The following is a 22911-nucleotide window of genomic DNA, read 5'->3' as shown; positions in this document are numbered from 1 at the left end:
TTTTGGTCAAAATTAGTAAACTTTATTTAAAGTTCAAAAAATAAAATAACAGACAAAAGGCAGCTTTCACTTTGTTCTTCCCGAGGATCAGATGTGACGACCCAGAGCTGGACCTACCCCTAAGAAGTTAAAATACCCTTTATCCCCAATCAAGCCACAGCGAGAAGGATGTTTGATCTGGGGACAGGCCTGGGGTAGTGGGGCAGGAAGGAGACCACCGCAGAGGGTGAGTGGGTTCTGAGATAGCGCAAGTAGAGAACAAAAGCCCCAGCAGAAATGGGTCTGGAACCTCAACAGGGGACTGTCACAAGCAGCTATGTACAAGGGAGCCAGATTGGTGCTGTACCCCACAGGGGAGCAGAGGGGCAGGGTACCTCAAGGCCACCCTCCAGCTAGCCAGGTGCCGCTGCACACAGCTCACCCTCAGTTCTCCTCATCACTGTCATCCGGGCTGATGGCTGGACTGGTGAGACTATAGGTGGGGCTGGTGGGCGAGTAGCCGGGGGAGGTGGGCGAGTAAGTAGAGCCTTTGGGGGAGGTGGGGGAGTAGGTGGGGCTGGTGGGCGAGTACTTGGGAGAGGTGGGGGAGTAGGTGGGGCTGGTGGGTGAATATTTGGGGGAGGTTGGGGTGTAGACAGGAGAGGTTGGTGAGTAAGTAGGCGACGTGGGTGAGTATTTTGGGGTGGTGGGTGAGTAGGTAGGGCTGGTAGGTGAGTACTTGGGGGAGGTGGGTGAATATTTTGGGCTGGTAGGTGAGTACTTGGGAGAGGTGGGGGTGTACTCTGGTGAGCTGGGGCTATAGGAAGGACTGGTTGGGGTGTACTTTGGTGAAGTCGGGCTGTAGCTGGGCGAGCTGGGGCTGTAGCTGGGCGAGCTGGGGGTGTAGGTGGGAGACTGTGGTGTGTATCGTGGGCTTGAAGGAGAGTAGCTTGGTGAGGTTGGGGAGTAGCTGGGTGAAGTCGGAGAGTAGCTTGGAGAGGTTGGGCTGTAGTTGGGGCTTGTTGGTGTGTAGTTGGGACTAGTAGGTGAGTAGCTTGGTGACGTTGGGCTATAGCTGGGTGACGTCGGGGTGTAATTGGGACTGGTTGGAGAATAGTTAGGACTGGTGGGTGAGTAACTTGGAGAAGTTGGAGAGTAGCTCGGCGATGTTGGTGAGTAGCTTGGAGATGTCGGTGAGTAGCTGGGCGAAGTGGGCGAGTAGCTGGGTGATGTGGGTGAGTAGCTGGGAGAGGTGGGTGAGTAGCTGGGAGAGGTCGGGGAGTAGCTGGGAGAAGTGGGAGAGTAGCTGGGTGATGTAGGCGAGTAGCTAGGTGATGTGGGAGAGTAGCTTGGGGAAGTGGGCGAGTAGCTGGGTGAGGTGGGTGAATAGCTGGGAGAAGTGGGTGAGTAGCTGGGAGAGGTCGGGGAGTAGCTGGGTGACGTGGGGCTGTAGTTGGGGCTGGTTGGAGAGTAGGATGGAGAAGTAGGGGAGTAGGAGGGGGAAGTGGGGGAGTAAGAGGGACTCTGGGGTGTGTAGCCTCCAGGGGAGCGGGGCTCATAGGCAGGCGATGTCGGGGAGTAGCTGGGAGACATGGCACCCCCTGTGGGAGAGAAGCAGAGATGTGTTAAGTGATGAGAGATTCATCCAGAAGCCAAGACCAAGGAGAAAACGAACTTGGCCTTGACAGACAAGGACCACTCACCTGGTGAAGGGATATACGGGCTTGAGGGGCCTGGGGAGCCCGGGGAGCCCGGTGTGGGTGACCAGGCCGGGGAGTAGCCAGGGCTGAACCCACTGGCATCTGAGGCAGCACTGGGAGAGAAGCCTGCTGCTCCCGGGGTCATCCCGCTCCCTGCAAAGAGAGAGGCGTTTGTTAAAACCAGAGCTGGAGCCCCACACCTTCCCAGAGCTCCAGGGCCCCCAGCATCCCCATATGGGAACTCCTCACGAGCCCAGCCCACCCACCTTCTCAACCACCCAGAGGGCTGTCTTCCCAGGCGGCCACTCACCAACACTGGGGGACCAGGCGCCGTACGCTGGGGTTGCCCCCTGGTTCCAGGGTGTCATGGCTGGAGAAATTCCTCCCATGGGACTGGGGGCCGAGCCGAAGAACATGCCAGTGGCTGCAGAGGCACGTGGTGACTCGTGAAGAAGAACATCCGGGGCCTGGCTGCCCTCCCACCCAAGGCCTCCCTGCTCCCACCTCTACCTCACAGACCCTCATACTCACGTCCAGCAGCCCCCAGGCCGGGGATATTGGTGGGGATCTCCATGCCATACTTGCACTTCTCTGCATCGAGCAGAAGGTCAAAACAGCCGGTGCCAGCCGGAGCCAGCTGGCCCAGCATGATGTTCTCAGACACCCCCTTCATGGGGTCACTCTCTCCGTGAGCAGCTGCTTCCATGAGCACGTCCACCTAAACCTCGGAAGAGACGGCACGCTGTCACACACCACCCACGTCCCACCCAACAGAGTAAAAACCGCACCAAGGCCCATCACTCAGCCAAGAAGGCCCTCCTCCCACAGCCAGCCCTCCTCCCCACCTACTCAGAATGTCTCTCATACCGTTTCCTCAAAGGAGCACTTCATGAGAGGTCCAGTGTCCTGGCGGTTGACTCCGTGTCGAGTGATGGCCATTAAGTGGCCACGACAGGTCATGGTGTCACACAAGAGGGCCAAGTGCCGGTAATTGACGTAGGAGCCATCGAAGGAGATGACGTGGTACAGCTCCCGCTCCAGGGCCTTCCGGACGGCCTCAATGCCCAGAACCTGGCGTGCGGATCAGGGGAAGGGTCAAGACCCTGTAATTCTGCTCTCCTCCGACTGATACCAGCTCCAAGATCCACAGTCAGGAGTCCATGAAGCCCAAATCAAAAGTGGATTCAGGCATGAAACACCCAGATCAGAGAAACGCCCTAAAGGGAGAGCATGGACCGCAACCACTGCCCGAGACACAGGGGGTCCTGAAGACAGCGGGGTACTGGCTCGCAGGGGCTCACCGTGAAGATCTCCACGATGTCGTTGGATGTGGTGCGCACAGGGTCTACATCCTTCTCACTCAGCACGCGCATCAGGCTCACGCCGTCCGTCTCCAGGATCCACTCCTGCAGGGCCTTGAACTCCCCGTCCTCTGTGATGATGATCTTCTTCTTGTTGTCAGTCTGCGGCAAGTGCATGTACACCTGGCAAGGCACAGAGCACACTCAGGCTGGGCGGGTGGCGGTAGGAGGAGGGAAGCAGGGGTGGTCGGGCAGTGGGAGTGGCCGGCTGACCTTGCTGATCTGCTCTATGCCCTGCAGGGTCATGTCCGTCAGCATGTTGGACTCGATGCAGCGCAGGAAGACGTCGTCATCCATCTTGTCCACCACCTCTTCCTCCTGCAGCGGAAGCGAGTCAGACCTCTCAGAATCTTCCGGCTCCCCCTGGCCTCACCCCAGACCACAGCCTGAGCTAGAGCCGGGCCTGGCCCAGACCTACATTCTTCCTTCCAATAAGCTTACTTTCTAACATGGTTTTACGATGGTATTTAAAGAACCTCAGAGAAGACAGCCACACCCCACCAGCCTAACACCATGCCCACTCTCTGTGCACTCCAAGGACGGGAACCAAGCACATGGCGCCTCCACTCTCGTCCTGGTCCTTGTCGCACGCCCACCACCCACCCACTAAAGCCTTGACGTGTGACCCCATTTAACAGATGTGTATTGTCCTCGCTCAAGGTGCATCCAGATGTTATCCACTCTCTGCCAGTTCATATGAAGCTAAGCTTTTATTATTAAAAGGGCCAGGCATCCACATCCACCGAACAATTTTTAGGAGCCGTGCCCAGGAGTGAAGTCACCGGTCAAGCATTTTCCTGGGTCTCGTCATGGGCGCCTTCCCAGGATGCAGCCATTCCTACTGTCCGACCTGCCCTCGGGGAGGAGAGAACCAGGTGACCGGGCTACGGGGCCACCCCCACAGCAACACCATCTGTTTATCCATGTGGCACTATTTCACATTTGATAGATTTCTTGCTGCTCAAACTTTTGAAAATCATTGTTAGCCACCCTCCATCTCCACTTCAGATGGTGTGACTGGCACTCAGTGCTGCCTTCATCTTAATTTCCACAGTCAGGAACCAGATTTAATGGCTTTCTGTGTCTGACACAAAATTTCTGCCTGGGTCCCCTTTACCTCTTGCATCTTGTTTTCATCACTGTTCATGATGCGAATCCGGAGCACCAGCTTCTCTGCGTTATCATCATTAAAGATGCAATTCAAGTCGTCACCAAAACCTGAGGAGAAATGAGTGAGGAAGATGGCAGGGGCAGTGCTACTTCCACTTGCGGTGTGTCCAGTTCTCCCCAGTGGGCTCTCTTCTGGCTTCCCCCTCCTCACAGAACCCTTCCAGAAAGAGGGTGGGGGAAGAATGAGAAGGAAAAGGCAGTGCAGAAGGGACCTGAAAAAGAGGTGCCCTGGGGAAGTAGAACCAGTGCTTGGAAGATGGTGGCTATGGGCGGTATCGCAGGGACAGGATGGGCAGCGAGGGGAGCCCAGGCAGGACTTGCTGGCCTCACCAGCATTGATCTTTTCGGCAATCTGCTCCATGGTCAGCTTCCGGTCAGTCATGTGCTTCCGGTCCAGCTCCACCCGCAAAAGCCAGGGGGAGATTCGGGCCACGTCAAAGTCAGGCATCTCATAGTAGACATTCACCCACTCCTGATCCTCGGCCACCACTGTGCTCTGGGGATTGGGGTCATAGTAGATGGCCGTGTTGGCAGTCACCTTCCTCAATGTTGTGTGTTCCAAGCGGCACAGAATATCCTGGAGGAAAGAGGAATTCTTGACATTCAGGTGGCTCCAAAGGCCTCTTCAAAGCCCTCTGCAGAGGGAATTCCAAACCCTCACTGAAAGGAAGGGGTCCCCTCCTCCTCCCACCCAGAAACCCATTACCCAAGTCCCACCTTGGCTCTCTCCGCATCTCGAGCAGACTGGCCCAGTAGGAAGACGGTAAGTGAGGGCGTCTTTGGCTTCTTGGATATGTTGATGAGCTCCTTAAGTCGGGGCACACCCAAAGTCACGTTCTTGGCGGATACACCAGCATAGTGGAAGGTGTTCAAGGTCATCTGGGTGGCAGGTTCTCCGAGGGACTGTGCAGCCAGAGCTCCCACCATTTCCCCCGGATGGGCCTGGGGATGATGGGGAGTAAGAAGAGATGCTCTCAGAAGAGCAAATCCACCTGCCTACCCCCACCCCACCACCCCCGGTGAACAAGAGTGAGGTGTTGTCAGGGCTGGACACAAGTATTTGGAAAAGGGAGAAACTTAAAGATCAGAGTCTATTTGATCATCCCTTTCCTCAGATAGCATTTCAAGTTACACATGCCACTCAGTGCCCAATGGGCTGCACACTCAGGAAAAGGGACTATGCCATCTAAAACCTTTATTCCTATACACACTGCATGCTAATTATTAGGTAAATTATTAGGTAAATATTCACTTGATAAGTCTTTTAATCACATACCATAAATGATAATCTCTTAATTGGAATCATATAGCATGTAGCCTTTTCAAACAGGCTTTTTTGCTTAGTAATACTATTATTTAAGGTTGATCACAGTCTTTTTACAGCTTGACAGCTCATTACTTTATCACAAAATGATGTCCCCTTATCTTGTTTATCCTTCATCAATGGATGGACATTTAGGTTGTTTCCACTGCTTGGCTATTATGAATAAACTGCTGTGAACACCTGCAGCAGGTTTCTGTGTGGACACATGCTTCTTGGGTATGCTCCTAGGAATGAAATTGCTGGGTCAGATGGTAACTCTATGTTTAAACTCTAGAGAAACTGCCAGACCATTTTCCAAAGCAGCTGCAACATCCTCTCCAGCACTGTACGAGAGGTTCAATTTCTCCACCACCCTCTCCAACACTTGTTTACTTCTTCTTTTAGTCATCCTGAGGACATGGAGTGGAATCTCACTGGGGTTCTGAGTTGCCTTTCCCTGGTGACTGATCATGTTGAGCATCTTTTATGCATTTACCTCTTCAAGGCTCAGCAGCTATCTCTGCAACATAGAACTAACACTAACAACCCTTCCTCTATGAGGGTAGTCTTAAGACTCCTGAGGAATACAGGAATAAAGCCCCCAACACAGGACCTGCTTCACAGCATTGTCTCAATGAAGGAGAACTCTATCAGGCAGCTGTGGGCAGAGGTGGGAGGTTCTCAGAGCCCAGAGAAGTCAACAGGTCAAAAGAAAGAATTGAGGCTGGGGTGAGGAGTATAGGACTCACAATGGCTTGGTTGAACTTGGACTCGATCTCTCCAAGCAGCCAGTCAAAAGCCTCTCCACTGAGCCGGAACTCCTCGGCCATGCGGCGGGAACACAGCGTGGACCGCAGGTGGATGTTAAAGAGCAAAGTGGCATTCTCCTGGGCCTGCCGGCTCAGGGGGTCGTCCCCATTCACAATCACCAGCTTCTTGCTCAACTCCTTCACTCCTGGGAGACAAGCAAGAGATAAAGAACTTGTAGACCGGGACTTGGGAGCAGAACCTGACCTGCTGGCTCCGCGGCAGCTACTCACCCTCTACCACCTTGATGGGGTGCAGGTCGGAGGGAAGGCGCGGGTTGATATGGAAGATCTTCTGAGCATTCCAGATCATGCGCAGAAGGTTGCAGGGGAGGACAACCTAGAGCGGGAGGGCAGGGAGGCAGGACCCCGAGTCAGGGCCAGCTGTGCAGGGCCAGCCCCTCTCCAGCGCAGCCTTTTGTGCCCACACACACCTTGCTGTCGCCAGTTGGGAAGATGACTCTGAGCACCTCCCGGTCCTCACGCATCCGCTCGAATTCTCGTTCTAGCTCATTCTGAATGTGTGCGTTGCTCAGCACATCCTTCACCAGGTCCTCCTGCAGGGTGCGCCGCAGGGCCCTCTCATTGGTGTAATCAAAGCGGAACCTGCAGGTGGCAGGGGTGGATGAAGATGCAGATCCCAGCCAGAGCAGGGGCGACTCCTCCTATGGGCCGGGCTGTGAAGAATCTTGGGAGAGAAACAAGATCCAGAGCCAAGGCCATCTAGCAGCCCTGAGCTTGTGCCCGCCCTCTGGTTTGCTCTGTACCAATACCAGGCCCCTAAGTCTCAGCTCTCTGTCCACCATCTCCCATCACGTGGCTGCTGCCACAGAGGTGGGGAAGGAGCATGATAAGGCTAAGGTTCACTGCAAGATGCAATCCAGGTGATCTCACCGTGGGAGGGGGTGAGGGGGAGACGGGGACTCCTACAACCCTGGTCCTGAGCCCCAGGGGCAAGAACCACCCGCCAGCCGCCTCCTCACTTCTTCTCAAAAGCCTTGTTGGAAGGCTTGAGGGTGGCCAGATTCTGGAACTCGACACTCTCGCCCGCCAGGCCATCCTCGCCGTAGCGTAGCTGCACCACCTGATTGATGGAGTTGCGCACAGTGGCATCGTACTTCACCATCACCGACTCCATGGACTTTATCAGCCGCCGCTGGATGTATCCTGGGAGCAGAGAATCAACTGAGGGGCCCGGAGCAAGAACAGGAGCCTCTCTACCTTAGGAAGAGTGCTGCTGGCCACTCTGGTCCTCAGAGGAGCCAGCTGGTGGCCCCTCAGCCCCAAGGCCTCCCAGGGAAAAGCCATGCCCACCACCACCAGATGGAACCAGGGCCCAGTAGACCCCCCGAAGAACCATCCCCACGTGACTGGTCAGGAGCAGAGAGCCTCAGGCTCCATCCCCATGACATGGAATGCCACAGCACAGCCAGAACAAGGCTGTCTGCCTAACTCTTAACCTTCAGTCACTGCTCTTTCCAAAGAGGCCAAAATAACTTCCCTGGAGACTGAAGACTTCAGCCTGAGAACCCCACTCAAACCCTCAAGGCTCTCTCTGCCTGGGCTCCTCCCTGGGACCGGCTGGTGGCTGGGGCCTCACCAGTCTCAGCAGTCTTGACAGCTGTGTCGATCAGCCCCTCACGGCCCCCCATGGCATGGAAGAAGAACTCGGTGGGCGTGAGGCCGGCCAGGTAGGAGTTCTCCACAAAGCCTCGGCTCTCAGGCCCATAGTCATCTTTGATGAAGTGAGGCAGGGTCCGGTGCTTGAATCCAAATGGGATCCGCTTGCCCTCCACGTTCTGCTGTCCGACGACAGCAATGACCTGGGGAACAGAAAAGCTGGGCTGCGTCCCTTTCCTCCAGTTTCTCAGTGTGGCCCCCTAGCAGCACACCCCTCTATTCCTCCTCCCACTTCCAAGGGACCCTCTGCTGGAAAAAAAAGGCTCCCCACCTGGGAGATGTTGATCTTGGAACCTTTGGCCCCAGACACGACCATAGACTTAAAGTTGTTGTATTCAGACAGTGATTTCTGGGCGGAGGAGCCTGTCTTGTCTCGGGCATCATTGAGAATGCGGTTCACCTGGTTCTCAAACGTCTGCCGTAGAGTGTTCCCTGGCGTGGGCTCCAGCTCGTTGTTATGTGCCTTCTCAATGACCTGGTGCAAAGTAGGAGGCGGAACTCTCAGGGCGACATTGACCTCTGCTGGTCACTGTCCCTCCAGCCCCATGTCCCCTTCACTCCTCCTCAGTTCAAAGCCACTGGGAGCCCCTGGTTCAGTCTCTGCCCAGCCTCCACTCTCACCTCTATTACATCCTGCTTGGCCTTCTTAATCGTGTTCTGAATATCTTGGTAAGTCTTCGAATCAGCGATGGAGTCCCCAATGCCAATGGTATGACCTGGAAATGAGAAGAAGCATCAGCAACACCTTCTTTGGCCTCCCAAGAAACATGAGACGGACTCACAGCCAAGAGCATAGATGGAGGGAACCAAACCCAAGGAGGGAAGAGAAGGGAAGGGGAGAAGAGCAGTCAGCAGTGAGAGGGACAGGATTTGTCGACAGAACTTGGTGGAGCCCTAACCTTACCCTCAATGAGGAGCCAGTTGTTGATGACAGTCTGAATGTTGGAGTAGAAGAGGCGAGTGATGTCGTGACCCATCTCAAGGTAAGAGATGTGGACCAGGGAGCCGGCTGACGTGCCCAAAGACTTCTTACACAGGATGCCCATGATCAGCTCGCCATTCTCCACCACCACCTGTAGAGGGAGCACCATTCACGGCCCCTGCTGGTGCTCCCAGGTCTGAAGCCCTGCCCGTTGCCTCAGGAAGCCAGGCCCCACCTTAGTGTCCCCGGGAGAGATGTGCTTGTAAGGACCGCTGTCCTCATCATCAGGGTGGGTGCTATGGGTGCGGATACAGTTGATGTGGCCGGGTATGATGAGGGAGAAGATCTGCTTCCCTGTCCACAGGGGCCGAGGCTTCAGGATGGCTGGCTGTGGGACCTTCCCGTCCCACGTGGACAGGAACATCAGGAGGTTCATCACTTCCCCCTGGGAGGAAAAGAGTAAGACAGACAGGAAGTCAGAACTGCAGGCGTCCCCGCTTGTGAATGTCAGGGGAGGCCTCCCTGCCCAAGGGGGAAAGCCACATTTTGGAGGCAAAAATATGGCAAAGGAAGTATCTGCCAAACTTTCACTGAAAAAATTCACTGTGACAGTTCAAAATTTCAGGGTCATTTTTTCTTTAAACGGTAACTACAAACTACTTTGAATAATTAGAAAATAAAGACAAAGGAAAAAGTAATAGAATTTTAACAAAGTCTTATTTCTCTGTCTTTATTTTCCAGGACATATCTGAAATTACATGACATTTTAAGGAATTAAACATGGAGCTAAGGCCATGCACTGTTTTTGGCCTTGATCTTTTCGAAGCCCGTTCCATTCCATTGTCTCACATACAGCTCAGTGCACAGCAAATCCGGACAAGTCACTGCCCCTCCCCCGGCCCTGCTGTGCTGGGCCCTGCCCACCCAGGTCAGGGTCTCCCCACCTCCACCTGTCCCAGATCACACACCCGCTCCAGGAAGACATCCCTCTTGGTGAATTTGCGCACGGCAGTCAATGTGTCCTGCACAATGCCCATGACCGGACGGTTGCTCTGGGGGGTGACAATCATGCGTGGCACCATGGCCAGCTCCTGGATCTCAGCCCGCGTCTCCAGGGACTGTGGCAGGTGCAAGTTCATCTCATCCCCATCGAAGTCAGCATTGTATGGAGTTGTCACACTACAGTGAAAGAGGAGGGTGAGTCAGGGAGATGCTCCAGTGAAACCCAGGGAGCAGCCCAGCCCCACCACCTCACTCGGCAGGCAGACGGACCTAAGATTCAAGCGAAAAGTGGACCAGGGCAGGATGCGAACCCGATGACCCATCATGGACATTTTGTGCAAAGTTGGCTGCCGGTTGAAGATAACAATGTCCCCATCACACATGTGCCGTTCCACCTGGGGAGGTGAGAGGCGGGAGAAACCTCAGTCAAGGAGCGATGCTAAGAGTGAAGTAACAGTGGACCTGAGGTACTTGAGACAGGCGACGCTGTGATGTCATTTCACTGAAAATGCTTATTAACCACCTGCTTTGGGCCAGGTCCTAGGCTAGATTCCAGGTTATCAGAGAAAACGAAAACATGGTACCCAAACTTCAGGCAAGTCAGCTGGGGGAGAAAACCTCAAGGTACTCTGAGCATGAAACCTTCTGCTCCAGGCACCCCCTACCCCCACCCCCACCAATCTCCCTTTCCTTCCATGTTGTCCCTCATGCTCCCCGTGGGTTTATGTGACCCCTACCCTCACTGCCAAATGCCAGCAGCTGGCAGCTACAAGCTTGCCTAGAACAGCAGGAGTCTTTTAAAAAGATACAGATTCTAATAAACAGGATAGCCTCAGCTGGCCTGTTCCAGCCGGACCCCCAGCCTGTTACATGCCTTGTAGCCAGTCTGCAGGTGAAGGTCACTGGGCTTGGGGTGGAAACGCAGGTCAATGCGATCACCGTTGTCCCGGATGATGTACTTGGCTCCTGGGTACTGGCTGTTCCCCCTGCGCACTAGTTCCTGAAGTCTAGGGAGAGAGGTGGAATGAATAAATCACTCTCCAAAAAGCCCTGTTGTCATTCCTCCCCCAAAGCCACAAGGGGCGCTTGAATTTCTCAACTTCAAAGCTCTCTTGAAGTTGGGAGAGCACCCATGTCTTCCTGGCCCCTCCAGGCAGGGCTTCTGAACTGAGCACACCTGTCAATATTGAAGGGGGTGACGATCTCCGCAAAGGTCATGTTGGCGGCAATGGAGCGTGGCACGCCGACCTGGTCAATGGAGAGGTTGGGGTCCGGGGTGATGACAGTGCGGGCTGAGAAGTCCACCCGCTTGCCCATCAGGTTCCCACGCACACGGCCTTCCTTCCCCTTCAATCGCTGCTTCAGGGACTTGAGGGGACGCCCAGACTTCTGCATGGCCTGTGAGGAGACAAAGGGCGGGGGGGCATCCAGCAGTCAGCACTGGCCCCCACCCTGGCACCCTCCCCTTTCGCCCAGGCTCCAGGCGTGGGGAACCTGCTGACTCACACGAGGCAAGCCAGGCAGCTCATTGTCCACCATGGTGGCCACGTGAAACTGGAGGAGCTTCACGTCCTCAGCGATGACATGGGCAGCTGCGCCGTTCTGCTCATTGCGCCGAAGTTGATTGTTGATCTTGACAATGTCGGCCAGTTTGTGAGTCAGGTCGTCCTAAGGCAGGAGTCAGCACTGTCACTGTCCAGCTACCCTGCACGTGCCAGCATGCAGCATCTCTCACCCCCGCCCCCTCACCACCACCCTGGGTAGCAGCTCTGGGCTCTCGGCTCACAGATCCAGAAACACTTTGATAGGCTTTAACCTCCTTAAGGGGCTCATTAAAGGTCATACAGCCAGCAAGTGGCAGGTGTCTTCAGGCCAGGACGATCTGTCTGGCACCCCGCACACCTTCCCCACCCCACCCACCCACACACCTTTGCCCAGATACCCAGCCTAGCTATGAAGTGGGTCCCACAGCTGCTGACCTGGTTGCGGGCAGAGCCCTGCATCACGACAGCAGGCCGCACGGAGAGCGGGGGCACGGGGAGCACAGTGACAATCATCCACTCAGGCCGGGCATAGCGCGGCTCCATGCCCAGGACAAAGCACTCCTCGTCAGAGATGCGCTTGAAGATCTCATGCACCCGCTCGGGGCTCAACAGGATCTTCTTCTCTTGAGAGTCCTCATTGACATGCTTCCACTCTGCGTATAGCTCCAGGCCAGAGCGCCGGATCCGGGGCTGGTACCGTCCGCAGCCACCGTGGCCCTACCAACAGGACAGAGAGGCCATCAGAGCCCAGAGAGTGGGTTGGCCAGCCACTCGCTCTTCTGTGAACTTCAGGTCCTGCCACTGCTACCTTCTCCCCTTTTTCCCTCCAAGACCACCCTGCCTGTCGCCTGCTCCCCACAGTCTGGGCAGCACCAGCTACCTTTTCTTTGGTCAAATCTTCATCACCCTCAGGTTGCTCCACGCCAAACTTGTTGTCCATCTCCTCCCCACCCTCGCAGATGTTTTTGCCCTTGCAGAGGTCATAGACATGTGTGAGCCGCTTCTTGGGCTGCCCCTTGGACTTAGCCAAAATGTCCTTGATCTTCGGGTTGTTCTGGGAACAGAGTAGACAGAGTAGGGTCAGTTGGGGCTGCTCCCCTTCCTCCCCACCACCCCCCAGCAACCCTCCCCCCAGGCCAGAGCCTGTCTCCCACTCACAGAGTCCACAAGCAACTTGGAGCAGAAGAAGCAGACACAGCGCAAAACTTTCATTGTCTTGACCAGGAAGCCAACATGGAACACAGGCTTGGCCAGCTCAATGTGACCAAAGTGGCCAGGACACTCTGTCATGTTTCCTGTGGGAAAACACACGCGACATGTTCCTTCCAGCACTCACCTCAGAGACCAGGTCTCTGGGCTTCCACCCTCGGTCTCAGTTCTCTGTGAGGTCAAGCCTCTCCCTCCCTCCAGGGTCCATGCCAGTCCCCCACCCCCCAGCGCTCACCTGCACAGGTTTGACAGCGGCCCGTCCTCTCAATCACCCCCTGCCTCGGATCCATCAGGCCCCCGAGCTTGGGGCGGCCTCCCTCGGTCGTCTCCGGGTATTTGATGCCGCCCTCTGTCACAGACATTCGCTTCTGTGAAAAAAAAAAAAAAAAAGGCCAATACTAAACTGAATCCCTAGTTTTCAGACTTCATGGCTGGGGAGCTCTATACTGAGGCCTCAAAGGACCCTAAACTACTTACAAAAGAACTAAGCAGGTTTAGCTTGGAGTGAGACGAGTGGGAGGTCAGTGTGCGAGATATTTGATTCTGAAAATGCCAAAGTCAAATACCACAAGTGAGAAGCTCATTCCAGTCACCTTCTGAGTGAGACAGGGCATGCAGACTAGTGTGTGGGCAGCTCTGGGCTCCACACACACTATTCATTCCTCTGGGATGAATTCTAGGCCACTGTCATCCATAGATGGAGAAGGAAATGGCAACCCACTCCAGTGTTTTTGCTTGGAGAATCCCAGGGAAGGGGGAGCCTGGTGGGCTTCCGTCTATGGGGTCACACAGAGTCGGACACGACTGAAGTGACTTAGCAGTAGCAGCAGTCATCCATAGAATTTAACCGCAAAAAAAATAATGCTATTTCAAGGGAGGAAAGAAAAGAAACAAAATCAATGCTTTGTTTCTTTCCCAAAGCTGAAATCAAGGCCAGAACTGGGGTCCCTGCAGGAACTTCCGTGTATGGCCACCCACACCGTGACAGCCCAGGTGTGCTGCCCCAAGACATGTCTAACCTCACCTTCTAAAGTCGGGCACTCTTTGCCTATATCCTTGTCACCTCCTCTTTCTCAAGGGCTCGGGCCAGCCTGAATCCCTTCTATGTTCAGACATTTTAGGATAAGACAGAAGAAGGGGGCGCTACAGCAAAGGGCTGGTGAAAATTATCTGGAGCACAAAAAATTTTCAGGGTGAATACTGGAGCCTCAAGAGATGGCTTGAGAGTTTTGGCTCTTGGTGAGAATCCTGGGGAAGGTTCAGCCAGGACTCAATGGGACCAATTCAGTGAAGGAAAGGGAGAGAAGGCAGAGCTCAGAAATAGGTACAACTTGGAGAAGAGACTTCTGCTCTGAGCTGTTCAAGGAAACCCATGGCAACGTTTCACACACTGAAAACCAGAAACTTTAAAATTAGTTAAGCTTTGGTCCACTAAACTTCCACAGAGAAGAACTCAGAAGAAGTTAATAAAAGCTTCTATTTTGAGTGTCAACTTCATGCCAGGCACTAAACATTCCTAATGTATCTTGTTTCTCTAACCCTAACCACTAACCTGCTGTAAGTGAATCTCTATCTCTTTGACACGAGAAACCTGAGGTTATATAAAGTGACTGCCCAAGGCCTCAGTCTCAAGGAGCCAGCAGAAGTCAAATCCACCTCTCTCTGATTCTAAACATATGCTCATCATCCTACGGTACTACAGCGGAAACAATCAGTTAAACGCAAGGACACCCAGAGCACAATTCACCACAGCCAAGACAACCTAAATGCTCATCAACAGATGAATGGCTAAAGATGACGTGATACATATATATATTACTAAGTCATGAAAAATGAAATAATGCCATTTGCAGTAACATGAATGGACCTAAAGATAATCATATAAAGTGAAGTCAGTCAAACACAGAAAGACAAATACCATATGATATCACTTGTATGTGGAAACTAAAATATGATACAGGGACTTCCCTGGTAGTCCACTGGTTCAAGCACTACTTCTTCCACAAAGCCTTTACACAGCCTCCCCAGGCAGACTGGTGCCCCTCCCATGCTTCCACACCCCTCCATCACTGCACATCTCATAACACAATGAAGTTACCTATTGGGGTTTGTCTTCCTCATAGATTCTAAGCATCTCTTGGGCAGGTAGCATTCCTCTATTATCCTGGATCATGTGAAACTGAACTAAACTGCTTAGGACCCTCCACTGCAGGGAAGTGCCCTCAAAGAACTTGAAAAGAGAACGGTTGTTCCCTTAGAGTCAAACCAATGATCCTCTCATAATGAAATCTGATCAGCCACTGCTGGGTAGTGGTCTACAGATACAGGGCTAAGAGGTTCTGAACATCCACAACGCTCATGCAGATGACCTGACGAAACCTCAAGGAGACAGGTCCTGTGGTGACAAAATTCACGAAGCCAGACCCCATCAGCTGCAACGTGTCTCATGAGAAACACAACAGAAGAGTTTGCTTACCTTGAATGAAACACAACGAAGCAGGAGCAGGCCTGAATCTGGCTTCCAGAAGTCACTAGAGACAGGCCTAAAGGAAATCACACTCAAGGCTTTTCACATCCCTCTGCTCCAAGTCCACGCTCATCAAACCAGCCACCTTCTAAAGACTCCCTCTGCTTCCAGGCACTGCGAGTGGGCCAGGGGCTGTCCTGGAATGTTCTGGATTAACCCCTCTACCTAAGTTATATTTTGGATTACACACAAAATACTTCAGCCCCCAAACCTTCATCTATTGGTTTGCACTGCCCATATGGTAAAGGTTTGACTTCCAAGGGCTCAACATTTCTGCTCCAACTACAATAGATTTCTCAAAATTCCTTCTCTTCATGTGCTCTCCTTTCCGGCAAACTATTTTCAAGGCCCAGTTCAAATGTCACCTCTTTACAGAGCATTCTCAACTCTTCCTAGCCTTATCTACACCCCAGCAAAGTTCTCAGCCCAACGTTAATTACTTGTTTACACATCTGTCTCTCCCACTGGACTGTAATCCTCGAGGGCAAAGATCATGTTTCATTTGTTTAGTAAAGTAACCAGCACAGGGTAGGGGCTCAGCGAATACCTGCTACATGTATAGGAAACCCCTCACTGAGTTATAAATAATCTGAGGACCAGGATAACCTTCTGATTCACCATTGTAGCCCACACTCCACCTAAAAGAGTATATTACTGTTTTAAATTCTTCCTGGAGTAAGTTGGCATATAAACAAATTGAGTTATGCTTTCCACAGTGGACAACTGCTTTTAATGAATGGGGGCAACGCATGCAAGTGTAATCAGGAGCCCACTTCCCCCGACTCTATACAAGCTGTGCATAAAGCCTCAGCAGCAACCCTCCTTGCTTCCTTCCCCTCATTTGGCAACAGCCAAAACCTTCCTCAAACAGCAAAGATGACTGCTTGTCTTACAGTCAACCTAAGAGCCCTTTCTACTTCAACACATACACTACTGTCAAGACGTCTGGAAAATATTTTACCTTTAATACTATCTGTGTCCCAAGAGGCTTCTCCAGGCCTAAGTGGAACTTTGTTATTCCCTCTAACACGAAGCATGATATAAATGGTAAGCCGGTAAGCCTTGCAGACCAAAATCAGTCTCGCAAAAGCCTACACACCAGAGATGATGCCTGTGAAATCTTGTGAACAGCCTTCCATGCTTGTCAAAAAATGCAAATATATTCCCATTCTTCCATAAACGGAGCCTCATTCTGTAAACTGTTGAGGAAACTTTTCCTTTTTCCAGATTCCTCAACTTTAGCAGTTCACAATGCCCTTACTGTCTCACTACCTCTCACAGCCATAAGATCCACTTGGTGAATACCTGGATCCAAACAACCTTGTAACGATTTACATGAGAGCAACTTAACAGCTCTTTGAAAAAACAATACACAAAAACTGAGACAAGTATTATTTGAATGTATTAAAATAAAAATATCATTTTACTTATCCAGAATCACCACAATTACTTATGACACCTGCTGCGCACCGCGCTTCTCAAATCTTAGAATCAGACACCACTCTTATCTCTCGTTCTATACTGATTCTTGCCCAGTATTTAGCAACTGCTGACCTGCCTCTTGAGAAACCTGTATGCAGGTCAGGAAGCAACAGTCAGAACTGGACATGGAACAACAGACTGGTTCCAAAAAGGAAAAGGAGTACGTCAAGGCTGTATATTGTCACCTTGCTTATTTAACTTATATGCAGAGTACATCATGAGGAACGCTGGGCTGGAAGAAGCACAAGCTGGAATCAAGATTGCTGGGAGAAATATCAATAACCTCAGATATGTAGATGACACTACCCTTATGGCAGAAAGTGAAGAGGAACTAAAAAGCCTTTTGATGAAAGTGAAAGAGGAGAGTGAAAAAGTTGGCTTAAAGCTCAACATTCAGGAAACAAAGATCATGGCATCTGGTCCCATCACTTCATGGGAAATGGATGGAAAAACAGTGGCAACAGTGTCAGACTTTCTTTTTTTGGGCTCCAAAATCACTGCAGATGCTGATTGCAGCCATGAAATTAAAAGACGCTTACTCCTTGGAAGGAAAGTTATGACCAACCTAGACAGTATATTAAAAAGCAGAGACATTACTTTGCCAACAAAGGTCCGTCTAGTCAAGGGTATGGTTTTTCCCGTGGTCATGTATGATGTGAGAGTTGGACTGTGAAGAAGGCTGATTGCCGAAGAATTGATGCTTTTGAACTGTGGTGTTGGAGAAGACTCTTGAGAGTCCCTTGCACTGCAAGGAGATCCAACCAGTCCATTCTAAAGGAGATCAATCCTGGGTGTTCACTGGAAGGACTAATGCTAAAGCTGAAACTGCAATACTTTGGCCACCTCATGCGACGAGTTGACTCACTGGAAAAGACTCTGATGTTGGGAAAGGTTAGGGACGGGAGGAGAAGGGGACGACAGAGAATGAGATGGTTGGATGGCATCACCGACTCTGTGGACATGAGTTTGAGTGAACTCCGGGAGTTGGTGATGGACAGGGAGGCCTGGCGTGCTGTGATTCATGGGGTCGGGGAGAGTCAGACATGACTGAGTGACTGAACTGAACTGAAAACCCCAGCTTCACAAAGATATGACGTCATCGAAAGGGATCTGGCGCCATCTAATGCTGAAAAGAAAGCTGCCCAATCGAGTGGTTCCCAAGGCATCAGGCAGATGAGCTCTGCTTCTCCTGAAAATTTAAAAATCTCCCACTGAACCCCTGTGGGTGCTGCGGTGCCTCAGGAGTTTGTGAATAGGGAGTCAGGGGAATTAACCTATTAAGACAGTCTTATTCTAATAAACCCTGGGTTCTTAAATAGAATTCCTATTAATAAATACTTACGTGACTTTTAATTTCAAGCAGTATCATTTACAAACTATGTTGCAGTAAAAATCCTTCTAAGTATATTTTATGTACCTGGTCAACTATTTGTTCACCCATCTATTCGAGTAACTTTTACTACATGGCTATCATGTGCCAGGCACTATTTCAGATGTTGGAGGAAAAGAGGTGAATAAGTCCTACATGAAATTGACATTCTATTCAGGAAGTAAGAAACTAAAAAACTAATCCTTTCAAGTACTGACCAGCTATGAAGTAGAATAAAGTCAAGACTGGGGGTTAGAGAATGCAAAAAGATGCTACTTAAATAGGGTGGTTGGGGAACAGAGACTAATGATACGACATCCGAGCAGAAAACGTACTGACATAAAGGAACAGACCTGCAGAGGTCTGAGCAATGTTTTTCTAAGCAGCAGGAACAGTGAATAATAAAATCCCTGAGGCATGAATGAGCTCCTAGTTCTGGATCAAACAGCAGACCAGGGAAGTTAAAGACCAACAAGGAGATTGGGAATGAGATGGAGAGGTCAGTAGGGGTCAGAAAGCACAGGACCTCACAGAACAGAGTAAGGAGTCTGGATCCTTTGAAGAGAATTCCATGCAGGGGAGAGATACGATTAAAAGATCTCTCTAGCTGCTCTGCAAACTCTAACAGAAACTAGGGTCTGGGACTAGCGTGGTACCCCACGGGAAAGACTATGGTGGGGTGAACCATGGTGGCTGAGCCAGTCATAAATGACTGGATTCCACCACATTTTGAAAGGCAGAACAAACAGACTGGCAGACAGACTGAGCAGAGGCTGGGGGAAAGGGAAGAGTCAAAAAGATGGCTTTTGTGTTTAGGGTCGGAGCCACTGGATGGATGCACTGTGGAGCCCTCCCTTGCTTGCTGAACCAGGCAAGACTGAGGGAGGGGCATACTTGAGGAGAGACATTAATAGTCTTTTATTTAAGGATAAATTTTTAGACGTGCAGCACTGGGTAAAATAATATGCATATTAAACAATCCATACTGTCAGACTGTCCTCCAAGAAGGTTATACCAATCTATCCCTACCAAAAATTGTGGAAGCATGCCTATTTCCCAGTGCTTTTGTCAATAGGGAAAAATCAGATAAAAAAAAGTTTGTGTTTAATTTGCATGTTTTTATTAGTAAGTTGAATATTTCTATTGGCCATTTGTAGTACTTCTACGCACTGATTATTCATTCATATCCTTGCTCCTCTTATCTAGATTTGTGCCTTCCTGATTTCTAAGTGTTCTTTATACGTTAAGGAACCTAACCTTGTCCCTCACGTTGCAAATACGGTTTCCTAATCCGCTTCTCGGAGAAGTCAATGGCAAGCCACTCCAGTACTCTTGCCTGGAAAATCCCATGGACGGAGGAGCCTGGTGGGCTGCAGTCCATGGGGTCGCTAAGAGTCGGACACAACTGAGCGACTTCACTTTCACTTTTCACTTTCACACATTGGAGAAGGAAATGGCAACCCACTCCAGTGTTCTTGCCTGGAGAATCCCAGGGACGGGGGAGCCTGGTGGGCTGCTGTCTGTGGGGTCACACAGAGTCGGACACAACTGAAGTGACTTAGCAGCAGCAATCTGCTTCTCAGCTGTTCATGGTGTTGCTGACAAACAGAAGTGGCTCTTATTTTTACGTAGTCAAGTTTGCCTTGCTCTCCTTTGTAGACAAAATGCTTAGCTCAGTGCCTATCCTGTAACAGGCACTCAATAAAATTTACCCACAATTCACTCATTCCTACTAAGGGTTTTTCCCCTGGTATCAGCCTCCAAAAGCTGTCTATACTTTTTGAGTGCTTTATAGTTTTGCTTTTTAGACATCAACCTCACTCCATCTGGAATTTATTCTGTGTGGTCTGAGTTCAGGACGTTCTAATTCCTGACACAACTTTCCTACAGCTGAGCCCCTACCTCTAGCAAAATTGTCTCCATCCACAAACAGAGCTATTCAATTCCATTCTTTCCAGCTCACTGGCTTCCTCCATCCAGTTCATTCCACAAAGGAGTTTGATTCACCCATAGCCCTCCCTCCTCCCTGGTCCCTCCTGCTTCCACTCTTAGTCCTCCGCCCCAGTCAGTTCTTCATAGAACAATCAAAGTAGTCATTTTTTTAAATGTAAATTTGATATCACTCTCCTGCTTATAAATTCTCCAATAGCTTCCTATTGAAAACAGAATGAAATCCGGATTCCTTACCATGATTTACAGTATCCCACCTGGCCTGCCCCACCTCATGCGTCTCCAGTAATGGTTTAATAACACTCTCCTTCTCACCACTAAATCCCAGCCACCCTGGTCACTTTTCAGCTTCCAGGGCACACCCTCCCTCAGGCCCTTTGCACTTACTCTTTCTTCTGCCTGAAAAGCTCTTGTCCGAGAGCCTAGGGCCTAGGAGACTGGCTACTTCTCATCATTAGGGTAATATCATCTCAGGCCTTTCCAGACCCTGACACCACCCCATCTAAAGAAGCCTCACCTCATTCACTATCCATCGCGTAACACCGTTTCACTTTATTCAAGGCACTTGCCCTTAACTGAATTATCTTGTTCATTTATTCGTGTTTATTGTCTTCCCTGCCCCTTCTCAAAGAAAATGTTCTAGATTCTAGAAGATCGGGTCCTCGTCTTTTCCAGCTCTGTATCCCCAGCGTCTGATCTGCCTATTGTGTAGCAAGTATTCAATTAATATTTGTATCAGGGGGAGGGAAAGTAATCGGGGGGCTCGACTTCTCATCCAAACTTGTAAAGGCCTCTTAGCATTCGTGTCACCTCATTTAACGTTGGTGACTGCGGTGTGGAGCCAATCACCCCCCTTCTCTCCCTCCTGCTCACCCTCCAGCCCCTCCTGTTGCCAGGCCCCCAGCTTGGACACAGCACTAAGCTTGCTGACCCCCTAGGAAAATTTAACTCTGGCTAGCCGAGGCTGGACCCAGCACTGCCTTGGCGTCACTAACCCATCCGGTCCCCTTGGGCAGAAGTGCCAAGTTTCCACGGCTATCGTCAAGCCCCGCCCGCGACGCGAGAGGGAGGAGCAGTGGGAGGGCAGAGCCGCTTACCAGTTCATCAGGACTGAGGACTCCAAACTGCACTCTCTTGATGGTGCGCAGCGGGCATGCGCTGTCCCCGGAGGGGGGGCCACCCCCGTGCATCGCGGAGGCAGGCGCGCTGCGCAGGCGCAAACCTCAGTACAAAAAGCCTGCGCCGCCTCCACCTAGGCGCTCAGACCCCGTCCGGGCGGCCGCCGGGAAGGACCTCCCCGAGTTGGGAGGAAAAAGCCGGAGGAGGGAAAGGTGGGGGAGGGAAGGAGGCGGGGAAACGAAAAGGGGTAAAAGGAGCGCTCCTCCGCCTTTCCGGAGATTTTTCCGTCTCCCAAAAAGAAAAAAAAGAGGAAGGGAAAGGAAAAGGTTTCGGGGGAAGAAGAAGAAAAAGGGAAACGAATAAATAAGTAACCGGGTTCCTGAACGGCAGAGGTTACGGCAGTTTGTCTCTCCCCCTTCCGGGAGCCGCCTTCTTCTCCAACCGTCCCGGCCGCGCTCTCCGCGCTTCTGAGGAGAGAACTGGCCGAATGACGCCCTTTATAGATTCGCCCCAGCTTCCCCCGCCCCTTCCTTTCCCGCCCTCCTTTGCGCTACGGGGCCGCCTGCGCCGGCGTGCACGGGGCGCGCGCTCGAGTCGTTGATCGTCGCTCCTCAGCTCCCTGGCTGGGTGACCTTTTGAGATGACGATGGCGAAGGGAACTTTTTTACCCCTCCGCCTCCCTTCGCTACTCCCTCTAGCACCGAGGTTTAAGGTTTAAAGATTCGAGGATAAATATAGGCCAGTTTTATTCTAGTTTGGCGTGCAGTTTCATCTTTAGCTAAAGTTTCTTATTAATATAACCCCCCCACGCTGGAAAATGGTCTGTTCTGAGAATCGGTAATGAAGGAGGAGGGGCCGGTTGGATCCTCCCAAGTGGGTTCCCGGAGTGGGGGAGTGCGGGGCCATTCTTGGTCATGAATATGCAGTAATCGCTCTGAATATGGAAGAACAGATCAAGATGGCGAAGCCGATTGCTGGTCCGGAAGTAGCTGATCGCTGTCGAGCGGCCTCCTGGGACGGGTGGCCATCTCCAGGCCTCTAGTGGCGTGCTGTATGGAGTTCTGGTTCTTGATCTCCGACCTGAGCCGCTCAGAGGCCTCAGCTCAGCGGCTTGCTCCGGAAGGACGTTGGCCACCGCCGTCCGGGAGAGATCACGGGACCGCGACAATCCAAGAAAAGCAGATTAACCATTGGGCGGGACACAGAAGTCCTGAGGGACTAGGGTTCAAGGCATCTGAACATTAGGAAATCCTCCCCCTTCTAGACTATTTCAAAAATAAGATGGGGTGGAGGGTGCGGGGATCCCAGGGGATTCTCCAAGCCGGGGGAAAGGAGGGAGTAGGACTTCCACTGTCCTTTCAAAGCAGAGATGACACCAACTGCACAGCCACTTTCAGAGTGATCCTTGTTTGATGTCAATATCACGTCACCACCCCAAGGTGGGGAGACATATCCACGAAGAAGGGAAATCATCGCTCAGGAAAAGAAAAGCACACTGCCTTCCCCCAGCGCAGCTGCTTTCTCCATTTGCCTGAAAGCCCAAGCACTCCAGCCCCAAAGCTCTTCTCTCTGCTACCCAGGGAAAAATCCTCTTCGTGGTTCATGGCCTGCCTGCCTCAGCCCCTTCCTTGGACCTGCTCCTTAGACCTCCCTTCAAGCCCCAGCCTAGACTCCAAATACGTTGGTCTCTAGGCTTATTCCAAGACTTCTCAGCAGTCCCTCTCCACTAAGTCCCCAAGTCATCCTTGGCTCGAAGGGGTATCCCTCTCCCACACCAGTTCTTTCCTA

At 51.7% G+C, this 22911-nt stretch overlaps 1 protein-coding gene across 1 annotated transcript; it reads right to left on the bottom strand.

The window, feature by feature from the left end:
* Positions 1–21581, bottom strand: POLR2A (RNA polymerase II subunit A). Its single transcript, XM_055405799.2, has 29 exons — positions 21102–21581; positions 12912–13044; positions 12626–12762; positions 12348–12521; positions 11903–12184; positions 11430–11591; positions 11101–11321; positions 10798–10930; positions 10194–10318; positions 9890–10100; positions 9157–9366; positions 8904–9072; positions 8621–8715; positions 8271–8474; positions 7920–8142; positions 7303–7486; positions 6754–6925; positions 6554–6659; positions 6263–6468; positions 4928–5152; positions 4541–4787; positions 4158–4258; positions 3254–3358; positions 2981–3163; positions 2547–2750; positions 2211–2397; positions 1990–2103; positions 1683–1832; positions 1–1580 (listed from the first exon to the last, which is right to left on the bottom strand). Exons 1-29 carry the CDS (start codon positions 21192–21194, stop codon positions 424–426), a joined length of 5913 nt encoding a protein of 1970 aa, XP_055261774.2. The 5' UTR covers positions 21195–21581; the 3' UTR covers positions 1–423.
* Positions 21582–22911: the final 1330 nt, after the last annotated feature.

Source organism: Moschus berezovskii, chromosome 20, assembly GCF_049115385.1.
Source record: "Moschus berezovskii isolate FMDL1 chromosome 20, NW_MosBer_1.0, whole genome shotgun sequence".
Taxonomy (NCBI): Eukaryota; Metazoa; Chordata; class Mammalia; order Artiodactyla; family Moschidae; genus Moschus; species Moschus berezovskii.
Note: the sequence above shows the minus strand (reverse complement) of the source record. Positions and strands in the feature narration are given on the sequence as shown.

Bases quoted from the DNA above. Each gene is read 5' to 3' on its own strand.
- POLR2A (XM_055405799.2), bottom strand. From the start codon at position 21,194: ATGCACGGGGGTGGCCCCCCCTCCGGGGACAGCGCATGCCCGCTGCGC. The intron at 12,763-12,911 runs GTGAGCGCTGGG...GTTTTCCCACAG, and splicing joins CCGCTGTCAAACCTGTGCAG to GAAACATGACAGAGTGTCCT. The intron at 10,101-10,193 runs GTCCGTCTGCCT...CTTTCACTGTAG, and splicing joins ACTTTTCGCTTGAATCTTAG to TGTGACAACTCCATACAATG.